This window comes from Cynocephalus volans, chromosome 3 (genome assembly GCF_027409185.1).
Source record: "Cynocephalus volans isolate mCynVol1 chromosome 3, mCynVol1.pri, whole genome shotgun sequence".
NCBI classification, from domain to species: Eukaryota; Metazoa; Chordata; class Mammalia; order Dermoptera; family Cynocephalidae; genus Cynocephalus; species Cynocephalus volans.
The window spans coordinates 52,365,981-52,378,267 of NC_084462.1; the positions used below are offsets into that span (position 1 = coordinate 52,365,981).

The 12,287-nt window shown below is 39.1% G+C and overlaps 1 protein-coding gene across 7 annotated transcripts in view; it reads left to right on the forward strand.

Annotated features, from left to right (window-relative positions):
• The window catches only part of AKAP13 (A-kinase anchoring protein 13), a 337,825-nt gene that overhangs the window by 224,036 nt on the left and 101,502 nt on the right, over positions 1–12,287 (forward strand). The window contains exon 1 of one of the 7 annotated variants that reach the window (XM_063091733.1): positions 1,479–1,924. The exons of the other annotated variants lie outside the window; for them this stretch is intronic. Within the exon in view, the coding sequence (XP_062947803.1) occupies positions 1,844–1,924 (81 nt within the window). The 5' untranslated portion in view covers positions 1,479–1,843. Of the gene's footprint in view, positions 1–1,478; positions 1,925–12,287 lie in introns of those variants that run through there. 7 annotated transcript variants of the gene reach the window in all.

The window sequence follows — 12,287 nt, forward strand, 5'->3', positions numbered from 1 at the left end:
TTTACCTCATTCATTCCTTTCTGCTTTTTGCATCCCTCAGTTCCTCCTCCTTTTCCTTCTCAAATCATTTATGATCCAAGTTGAGAGAATGGCTGAAGTGAGAATGTATTCTGGAATAGGTCTGCCCCTGGGACTGTTGGATAGGGTGGGGGCTAGAAGTATCTGGAATAGTAAGAAAACAGGCAAATGAAGGAACAGAGTACATACACGGCTCAGTTAATATGAATGAAAGCATCGACAGGGAAAGAAGTCCCAGCCAGGTGACTCTTTGTAGTCACAAAAAATATTAAGACACACAAACCCATTCTTCCTTTTCTCTTTAGTTTTCGTTTTGTTTTTATGGGTTTCTTTTTGTTTTGTTTTTGTTTTTTGTGTTTTTTTGTCAGCTGGCCAGTACAGGGATTGAACTCTGGACCTTGGTGTTATCAACACCATGCTCTAAGCAACAGAGTTAACTAGCCAGCCCCCTCTTTTTAATTTTCTTTAAAGCCTCTCCATCATTCCTCTCCCTGCCAAAAAAAGCTTAACTCTTGATGATTTTAAAACCTTGTCAGACACTTTTGTAGCCACTTCTAAATCCTAGAGACATAACTCTGAAATATTTGACCAACATTTTTCTCATATTAAATCATTGGTTTGCATTTGGCAGAGGGATAGTGTATGCTTTGGGTAGTTTCAGTTTTCTGTACTTCGTGAAATATCTGTTGTACATTGCTTGTGTTTAGGATGACCTCCTTTATTAGCATACTTAACCTTCATCAAAGGACATCAAAGGACTCGAGTTGCATCTTGCCTTGCCTAACAGAGCCTTTTTCATAGGCACGGTGTGAGGAGGAGGAAAAGGAGGAAGCGAGTTGGAAAAGGAAGACTTGTTTTTCTCTTCTTCGTCTGTAGATGAATCATGTTCCCACCACTGCAGTTAGGGTTAGGTTTTCAAACCTCCAAGGCTGTGGGTGCAGAGCTGAAAGGGCATGTAGTGACGTTCTGGACAGAGAAGGAAAGAAGGGGGAGGAGGCTCGAGCAGGGAAGGGCTGGCGCCAATCCAGTGCCTGAACTGAGAAGGGAGGGAGGGAGGGAGGGAGTGGAGCAGGAGGAGTGGTCTTCTTTTCCCCAGTTTACTCTGCTGTCTTTATTTTCAACTTAAATCCAAACCGAGCTCTACTGCCTGGTGAGTAAGAGACAGACTCTGAAGACTCTTTATTTTGAAAAGCATCTGCTAGCTTCCACTTTTTTTTTTTTTTTTTCTCTCGCTCTCTGTAGGGAAATACTGGTTTTCCTTATCTTTGTTTTTGTTTTAAGCCAGAACAGAATTTAATGAAAATTTTTTTATGTCATCCTTTTGAAATAGAGTCGTGTTTTTTTTCTCTTTTTTTCTTTTTTCTCTCTCTCTCTTCCTGGCAAAGTACGTACTGGATTTTTATTGCCTGCTTTGGGTTTTTTCCCCACGTGTGTCAGCCGTTATGCTTAGCCAGTTCATTCTTAATTTTTCTACTGGAGTTATCGCCAGTGATGGAAGTGGTGTGCACTTCTCTTTCAGTCAAGATCTGCACAAAGTATAGCATCAGGAAGCATTTATTGTTTATATTATGAATTATAAATTTGACATCCCAGCACTCTGAAATTGCCAGAAAGTTCTCACTTCAGGCATTGGATTCTGCCTGGTTTCTTTTCGATTCATTTTTTGACCCTCTGAGGGTTTTACATATAGAGGAGTCTGGAAGACAGAGGTCTTCAGCTCACCGTGAGAAATTTGGAAATCTGGACTTGTGTGAGCACACTGGTCCCCAAGTTAACAGTGGTGTACTTCCTGCATTTTATCTCTTCTCTTCTGCATTTGGGCAAAATGTATGAACGGCACAAGAGGCGCTACAGCCTGTGTGACATCTCCAAAGTGGACAGAACCATGGATGTGGTGTTGCTGAAGGTAAGGGGGGCCATGCCTCATACATTCTGAAGCTCTCCCGCCTTTTCTTGTCTCTTCAAATTCCAGCAGCTATGTCCCAACCTTCCCATATTGGGAGAAAGGCTGAGAAGTCTGTGTGAACAGTGGAGGGTGGAAGGGTGAGGGGGTGATTTTAAGGTTCTTAAAGGAGTATCTGAACAGAAACAGTGGATGCTTGGGAATCAGCTTTGAATCACTTACTGTTGAAATGTAATTTTATTTGCTTTAAAATGGATTCTTAGCTCAGGGGAACCTCATATTCTTGAAAATCACAAATCACCTTCAAAGTCGTTTTTCCCTGGGGTGACTCTGTTATCCTGTCCCCTCTCCCACCCCCTGCCCCCATCTCTCTGAGTCTCTTTTCTCTGCTGGCCTCTCTTTCAGCCTCTTTTAATCTTTCTGTCTTTTGTCTGAGTCTTTTCTGTCTGTTTTTCTGCTGCTGTCTCACTCTCAATTCTGTAGAGGAAAGATAGACAACATTTATTTCTTTTGGAAGGTTCTCCAGTCAACCTGTTAAAGTGGCAAAGCAGCCCTTTTGGTTTGACTGCTTTTCAGATGTAGCTCTGACTGTTGATAGCTGTATCTGTTTGTTTTCTCAGCGTTAGTGATGTTGGGTGTCTAAGCAGGATGGGGGGTGGAGACTCTGGATAGCTAATTGCTCACAGAAGTCATGGTGAATCTAAAATTAGTAAGGACTTCTCCAGCCAGTAAGATGGGAGTCTGGGAATGTTGGACGACTCTAGGACCACTTTTTGGAAGTTTAGCGATTTTCTGGCAAAGGCAGTGGAAATTGGAAGCCAACTAAGTGCTTCATAGATGCCAAAAGAACCTCAGTGTCTGAACTTGTGAGATTGTGTATGTGTGTGGAGTTGGGGTGTGGATGGGCCTGATTTTAGGCAAAGTGGTAATATATTGCCCTGGTCAAGGAAATAGTGGAGTTATCTTATTATCAGTTTATTGCTTGAGACTCCCTAATTTTTTGCTTTGGTTGAGTGAGGCTAAGGAATGGACTCAACAGGCTAGACACAGAAGCCAATTCAATACCACATTGGGTGAGGCATTAGGTAGAGAAGTTGTGATTTGTGGTGGAGTGTTGTCATTGTCCCTCCATAATCACCATCAGGTGGTTGGTTGATTTGCTGGGCCTAGGCTGACAGCAATTGGTAACTTGGCATTTTACACTTGTTCAAAGATATTATTCGTTTTAGTTTCTCTGAAATGTGATTTTCTCTAAGAGATCACAGTGATGTTTTAAACTTTTTGTCCTCATATAATGTACTTAGGAGAGCCTAGTTTCTAGGAGCTTTATTTGTATGATGCCTTATGATTTTACCTGGGGGGTGGGGGAGAAGAAAGAGAAAGAGAAAATCTCAGTCTAAGTAGGACAAGGAATGTCGTATGTTTAAAATAATGCTAAAATATGTAGTACTCTACACTCTAGCTCAGTGTGAAAGCCTTTATGAGTGGAGTACAGGCTCTTTGGCCTAATGGATGCTGTTTTACAGTTTTAACGAAGCATTTCCATTCACTTTATTTTGTTTTGAGACATATTTGTCAGGCAGGGACTGTTTTACCTCATTTTCATGTGAAGAGCTTAAGGGTTCTCTTGAGCCCTGGTGAGGAGTATAAAGAATGTGAGTGATTCCCCCACCTCCCCAGGCCACAGCTAATAAAGGTGTTTGTATTCTTTTATTTGTACCATACTTTCCACTACATAATGAAAGATTTTCAGTAGAGAAAACTTCTCAGAAAATAGTCATTTATTACAAATAGACACTAGAAGTCCTGAAGAAAAAAAAAACACCCCTGTTTTCAGTTTGAAATGAGATGGGGACGTTTGGTGTGAATGTCTTTGCTTTGGAGATACAGAAGGAGACAACATCATTGAGAGCTGTACATTAAAAAAAATATTAAGTCCCTATTCCACGCCAGGCATGGTGCTAAGTCCAAGGGGTACAGTCTTTATCTTCTTATTGCTTAAAGACTGACAATAAATAGGGAAACAAATAAATAAGTACACATTGCTACACGTGGTTTGACAGAAATGAGTATAGGGTGCTGTATAAGGAATAATGAGAAGATCTATTTTAGATAAAATGGCCTTCAGATATTTGTAGAGGGTCTTTCTGAGGTACTGACAGTTAGAAAGCTGATTTCCAGAGGATGAAAAGACACAAGCTCTACCAAAGGAAGGTGTTCTAGAAAGAATGAGCAGCAAATTCAGAGGCCCTGAGGAAGGAAAGGGATGATAGGGCCTTGATTGTGACAGATGAGAACCTACTGAGCAGCAAGCAGGGAGTAGTACAAGAAGGTTGGAGCCATAGGTGGGACCTTGGCAGCCATGATGAGGAAACCTTACTTCTCAATTGGTGTTTTTCAAAAGATCATTCTGACAGTGTGGGAATCTGTTAGGCTGCTGTTAAGGTAGTCCAGGCATAGTAAGATGGTTGTGTGGTCTGAAGTGGGAAGAAGTGAACAGATGTGAGACACTGGCATTTGATGTTTACATTCCTGGTCGTTGTCTCATTTTACAGAAAAACTGATTTGGATAGTGTAATTTTTTGAAATAGTGTTTCAAACATATATATAATCTTAATGGGATGCAGTCCAGGTCAGACTGTTTTCAAAGTCCATGTTTTTTCTTGCTTCATAGGCCTCCTCTTTGAGTTGACCGACTCCTTTTATTACTGTGTGTGTTTGTGTGTGTGTATGTGTGTATGTCAACATTTATATGTATGTGTTCTTTTTCTATCATAGACTTCTCATATTGGAAGAAGTCTTAGAGTTATCTTGAGCATTTCTTCCCAGTGCAGGAATTCCATTTATAACACTTTGGACAGGTACATGATAGCATATATGTTCATTTTGTCACACGATTTTTATTTATTTATTTTTGTCACATGATTTTTCGCAGATTTTTTTCCAAAACTCTTTTGGTTCCATTTTATAAAAATCATTCAGTGGTGTTCTTTAATTATTTCTACAAAATCTTTTTTTTTTTTTTTTTAAAGATGACCGGTACAGAGATCCTAACCCTTGGCTTGATGTTGTCAGCACCACACTCAGCCAGTGAGCCAACCGGCCATCCCTATATAGGATCCGAACCCGTGGCCTTGGTGTTATCAGCACAGCACTCTCCCGAGTGAGCCACGGGCCGGCCCTACAAAATCATTTTGAATTTTAGTATTTTCTATTGGTGTTTAAAAAAAATAGTTATGTTGGGTGCATGTGTCGCTTAAATTTTCAAGTGATCAAGTACATGTTCTCCATTTTTATAGGTGGAAGTTTGCTCTGTTTGCTCTTTTATCCTAAGGAGTTTGTCATTTTTCATCTTTTCATTAATGTATCTAAGCACTCAGAATGATGTCTCTAATTCATATCATAAGCATCATGTTACATAAATTGTGTTTAGTGTACTGATAAGTTTGAACACGGAAATGAAATATGGCAGTAATCACGAAGTTTAGATTGTGGGCCTGTCACTTTGGTATTCCCACATGTACAACTCCGATTCCTCCCATCCTGATAATTCACTGTAGATTAGCTTCAAAATTCTCTTTCTTTGTTACATCCACACACTTTCTTTGGCTTATTCTGCATTCTGACCTGCCTCGTCAGTTCTGTGTACTTAGTTTCATGGTAGCTCTTCTGCTTCAAGACCTTGTCATAAGATTTCTCTAAGCTTGTATACAATGGTCTTCATCCTCAGATCAGCTTTTGTATCCCATCATCAACCCCTAGTGTTCCCTAAGTCTTATCTCCTTTCTGAAATTTTTTTTGAGTAATAAAACCTAAGTGGATAATATTCCTTGGTCATCCACCCTCTTTCTTTGAGCCCACTATCCACATACACATCCCTCTCCCTCTGTATATGGCATTCTTCTGGTTCCCTTTCCTGATGCGTACATAGCTTCTGACTCTTATGATTAAGAGGTTGGTAACTATGAATCATGTGCTAAATCTGGGATGTGGAAGAACTTTATTTGTCGGCAGGGGCCCTTTGGTACCAACAGGCCCATTTTTCTCAACATCCTTCAAAAAACTAGTGTTGGTTCCACAAGCTGATGACTGATGAGCACTTTTGCCTAACTTGGTTCAGTAGTCAAATTTCAGCTCATTATGAGCATTCTTAGAGGACACAATAGATATCAGAAACTTACTGCAAAATTATCATATCAAAATCTGGGGTTAACCGCTGACTTAACATGATTCTAGCCAGGGGCCACTTCTGTTTTTACTAATTTCATAACTTTGGGTACCTGGAAAAATAACTGTCTACTAATAGTAGTGTGATTCTTCATGTTACTGATGATTTATCGAGTGCATATTTTGTAGCTAGTAATTCAGAATGTTAGCTGAATGGTTAAAAGATTTGCCACAGTGTTTTGTGTACACTGAATGAAAATATTTACAGAGGTGAACAATCCTCTCCCCATCCACGGTGCTTGGGCAGGCCACATGACCTCATTAGCTAAAGCTCAGAAGCTTTAAATCTAAATCTAGCATCATTTTCCAGAGAAATACACATCCTTTAAAAGCTTGCTTGCCCAGGCTGGCTGGTTAGCTCACTGGGGAGAACGTGATGCTGGTAACACAGTCAAGGGTTTGGATACCCTTACCAGTCAGCTGCAAAAAAAAAAAAAATTTATTTTTTCTTGCTCTAAGGCACTTCCACATTGCAACAAAACAAAAGACATAAAGAAACTAAGGATTGAAGACAACCATGCATATCTTTTGAGTTATAGGCTAATTCCTTGAAAAGACTTTGACTCAAGTGTTGGCTTATATGTCCAGATAGTGGGTTTTTGCTTCCTTTTGTTCAGCCTTTCAACTCTGGCTGGATCTCCTGAGACAGTTGCAGAGGAAGTAAATACGGGCAGTGGCTGGGAAGGCTGGGTGTAACCATGAGCTGTATTATTAGGATGTTCAAATATAAACAGTAGCAGAAACTCTGCCAGAAACAAAAGGCAGTTCCCTCTCCACTGAAAATATGTACAGCTCTATTTTCAGACTGATGGGAACACATCGTGGGTGTGGTTTAGGTAATCACAAGCAGTCCTTAGGCTTCATGGCAGGCATGAAAGTTGCCCAGATAGGCCTGGCATTTCTTCTGAGGTAACTTCCATTATCCTTGTTCCGTATGCGCTAATACCTCACCAGAACTTTGGATGTTGAGTGCCTGTGGTGTCCATGAGCTGGTTGTCAGGGAGATACTATGGACAAAGGAAAACCAGTGACCAAATTTATTTTTTAGCTAAAGAATCATAAATATGATCAGGGCCAAAAAGTGTGTTTTGTTGTCTTATCTCTCCAAAAGATGTGGATGATTAATGAATGACAAAATCTTTGTTTTCCGCATTTTCAGCTACTTGCTAAATAAAATTTCTGAGTTGTCCTGGACTGTTCCCTCTCCTACCCATTCAGTCAATTGTCGATCCTGTGTTATGATCATAGTTCAATGATTCCGTAAGGGCAAAATCTGAATAGAAGTGTTTATAATCATTCTCTTAATTTTTCTCTTAAAACTCAAATTATTAGCAGTGCCAACAACACTGATGTTTCTTCCTATTCTGTCTCCTGTTTCTGCTGATGATTAGAATCTTTTACCATGCTCATCTCAGAACTGTCTAAGAAGCATGTTCAGGAAGACAGTACAAGGAACCAGCTTATCTGTTAGTGTAAAAACCTCAGTCTTAGAGGTCACACTTTGGAAAAGAGAGTAACATGAGAACAAGCATTCCTCTAATTAGAAATACCTTGTAGCTTTTGATTTCTTACATTGTAAGTTTTAGATGTTCTACCACAGACATACTCAGGGCCTGACATTGAATCTGGACTACAGGAAACACTGAAAATATTTCAAATGGAGCCACATAGTGTGGTGTTTAAGTTGCCTGGGTTATGTGAGTGAGAAAGAAACAGTGGAGTTGTTGATGAATAGAACTGAGACTAGGGCAAATTTATCTACCACATCATGATTCTGAAATAGGGCAGAAGGAGGGGGACATGTTTTGTAATTCATGTTTTGTATATCTCTCAAGGAGCTTACTTATATAGTAAGCACAATATTCTTCACACATGAATATGATATGCTTAGTATTGCTGTTATACAGGATGTGGTTGAAAATGCTGATACATGTTTTGACATTCTTTCCACATTCAGTGCATATGGAGTTTGCCCTCTGGTTAATGGCATTGACCATGATTGGTAGCATCTGGTAGATTACTGGCTCTGACTCTGGCTATGTGGGCTGCTTGACTGCTTTTCTCAAAACAAGCTCTAGCTGCTGCACACTCATTTTTTAAATTGTAATAAAATGTACATAACGTAAAATTTATCATTTAAACCATTTTGAGGTATACAGTTCAGTGGCATTAAGTACATTCACATTATTGTGTAACCATCACCACTAACCATGTCCAGAACTTTTTCACCTTCCCATACTGAAACTCCATACCTATTAAATAACAATTCCTCATTTTGCCCTCCCCCTAGTCCTTAGCAACCACCCTTCTGTTTTCTGTGTCTATGGATTTGACTAGGTACCTCATATAAGTGGAATCATATAATATTTGTCCTTTTGTGACTGTTTTATTTCACTTAGCATAATATCTCTAAGGCTCATCCAAGTTGTAGCATGTGTCAGAATATCCTTCCTTTTTAAGGCAAAATAATATTCTATTGTAAGTATATATCACATTTTGTTTTCTGTTAATGGACATTTGGGCTGTTTCCCAATCTGGCTATTGTGAATAATGCTGCTATGAATGTTGGTGTACAAATACCTGTTCGAATCCTGGCTTTTAATTTTTTGGAGAAACCGCCATACTGTTTTCCACAGAGGCAGCACCATTTTATATTCATACAGCAATGCACAAGAGTTCCAATTTCTTTACATCCTCACTAGTACTACTTATTTTCTCTCTCTTTTTAAAAAAAATAATAGCCATCCTAATGGGTATGAAGTAATATCTCATTGTGGTTTTGATTTCCATTTTCCTAATGCACATTTACTTGGTGGTGTTTGTGTTTGTGAGAAGCCAGCAAGCATAAGCATAAGCAAGATACCCCATTTGCAAATGTGTATTTTCTAACACGTATGCTACCTTAAGGTGTGTCTTCTTTCTTTGTGTGCTGTGTGTTGGTTCTCTTGTACTCTTTTTACCTGTTACCCCAAGAACAAATTAAGCTAGCCCCAGCCTTTCTCTCAAGCCTCCATAATCTTGTTTAACCATTTGCAACACATGTTGATATCTCAAACTCAACATAGGCAAATAGAGACCATCATCATCTTCTTCCCCTCTGGATTTCCCATGTCTGTTAGTTGTGGATTTTTGATGCCTCTTTCTCTCATGGCTGTGAATTCTCCCCAGTCCAGGTGCACACTGCCTCTGAACTAGGCTAGTTCAGGCTTATCCTCAGCAGTCTGTGTGTTCCAGGTGTTCCATGCTTCTTTCTTTCTCACTATCCCACTTTATCTGTACACTTCTTCTCGAGGTATTTTTCAAGTATAACACTCATCTTTTCATTCTCTTGTTGATGTGATTGGGGGGTTCCACCCTTGCAAGAGAATGAAGCCTGGATTCATTATAGACATATTATCTATTATTCTTTCCTCAGTTTATACTGCTGGATACCATTGGGCTTTTTGTGCTCCTGAAAAACATCTAAAGCAAAGGTCTCTAATCTGAGCTATAAGGATATGAGCTAGAACCACTGATTGTCATAAACACATGCGTGTCCTTGGTGAGGATTCCATGGCTTTCCTCAAATTCTTGAGGAGTCTGGGACGCAAAATGATACAAAGTCTGTCTCTGGCGTGTCTTAACTGCTTTGTTCATACTTCTTTTCAGATAGCTGGAATTCCCTGCCTTTCCATCTCTCTCTCTCTCTCTCAAGCATAATGCCTGCTTTTAAGGCTGGCCTACCTCAAATACCACCACTTTTGTTGAGCTTTTCACAAATCTTTGAAGCAGAAATTATTGTTTTTATGCTAGGGGCTTTCTCACTTCTGTGGATTTCAGTTATTTGTGTACCCATTGTAGATCACAAACTAATCAGTATTTCCCAGCCTACAGGTGACAGTCTCTGGAGTTATCTCACTGAGTCTGATAACCCATAGACTCATATGGTTATATATATGTCTGTCATCCTGGGATGTGGAGGCAATGTAGCCCATGACATTTAAAATTAAAAAGGGTTTCTCATACTTACAATCTTTGGGACTTACTGTGCAAATTGTAATCAGGATCATGTCTTATTCATCTTTCTATTGCTGTAACTTGGTTTCTTGCCTAAAGTGGGTACTCCCTAAATGATGGCTGGCTAGCTGTGTGGATTGGTCAATGTGTAGATGACAGCAAAACAGCTTTAGGAAGCCTTCTTGTGCTAGATTTACCGGTCCCTGTGTGGGAGTTCTGAATTACCTGAAATCTTACTATTTTTCAATATAGGTTTTACTTTTAAATGTTTGTAAATGAATTCTAATTCAAAAGAGGGAAGTGCACTCAGATTTGCTTAAGTTTCTTTTGTACTTAGAGACAGCAAGCCTTCTGGGCGCATCATTTTTAATTAACTGTCGGTGATTGAAAACACAGGTTTCAGATGTTAGCTCGGTTGGTTAGAGCATGATGTTATAATACCAAGGTCAAGTGTGCAGATCCCCTCACTGGCCATCCACCCCTCGCCCGCCCTCCCCATCAACAAAAACAAAAAGCATTTCTTTCAATTATGGCATTTTGATATTCAAAAAATTGGTATCCACAGTACCATATTTTAGCCGTCTCATTTTGATAATCCTTTATTTTCTAAATATTTTTGTCTAGGGTAAACAGTGACTTTATTTTTCAAGAAATCTTTCTTGGAGATGTTAAATACACTTTACCAGACTTATTCAGTTTAATTTTAATATTAAAAATTATTTAGACAAGATGGCCAATTGGCTCAGTGTGGAGCTGATAACACCAAGGTCAAGAGTTCGGATTCCCCAAACTGACCAGCCAACAAAAAAACAAAAACAGAAGTGAAAAAACTCCAAAACCCAGAAAACTTAGTTCTTTATTTTACTGACCAGCACCTCCCCCCCCACCCCCCAAATTGTTCAAACAATTATAGTTGAATTCTGAGGCAAAGAAAGTAAAGAAGAAGAAGAGACATGGAGGTAGGTAATGAGCACCAGACTAGAAAAGATTTTTGGTTGCCACTGTGTTTAAAAGTTTTTATACAATATAATATGTATTAATTGTCAAGAACTGTGATGGGTCTGAGATATTACTCTACCTTCATTTGCAAGCTTACAAATGAACTTGCATCTGCATGGTTTCATGGATACTGGCTGAAGTCATGGGACTCCTAGGTCAGAGACAAACAAATTTATTACTCATTGCACAGAAAGCAGCATAACCATTAGCTTTTTGTTGGTTCCTCTTGCTTCACAAGTCCCATGGAGGGGCCCAGGTAGATGCTGTATTACAGCTGAGAAACCTCAACCTTAAGAAACCTGAATTTTTATAATGGGCAGTAGGTAAGCCTGTATGACCTTTTGCCCTTGACAGAGACACTTTATTAACTGGACTGTAAAGAAACCTGCCCTTTGTTTGGGAAGGAAACAGTATGTTTATATTCCAAGGCCGATTGATATACAAACATTCTTGCAAAGATGGTCTCTGTGAAAAAGGCAGTCAGTGCCTTTGTTCATAAGACCTGCAGAAATGTGAGAGACCCATGGAGAATTGTTTCCATCACTGTGTTCTCATCTCTGCTATTTAGAAATTAGTGAGTTCATTTAAAGAGATTTTATTTAATTTTAATTTTGGTTTTTCAGTATTTATTTGTTATTTATCATGTATTTTGTAAAATGTGAAACTCACTTTATGTAACACACAAGTGCCTAAAAATGACAGAAATTGAAATATTGATGGCCCCTGGCCCCTACTGCCTGCCCTTTCTGTGATAGTGAAATAGCTGTAATGAGCAAATGATATGGGGTTTTCTTCCATGTGGTTCTAGGTTTGCTCAGTTATTTGCAAGCAGTTTAATTCCTTTCATTTCTTCTATTGTCACACAGTTATAATTTGACAAATTGTCTCCCTAGCTTTCTTCCTCATCCCACTTAGCATATTCAATAAAATTGTTGATCTTTATCAGCAGAGTAGTTTAGTATCTTCTCACCAAAGTGACCTGAAATCCGCTAGTAGATACATACTATGTTCTAGAGATCATTAAGTAAAATTGTAGCTTCTGTCTTTGAGCATTACAAATATTCAACTACCTGATAATTTGTTTAGAGATTCCTACTCATATTATTTAGAATTACAGCTGAGTATTCCAGTTTTAATGCGATTA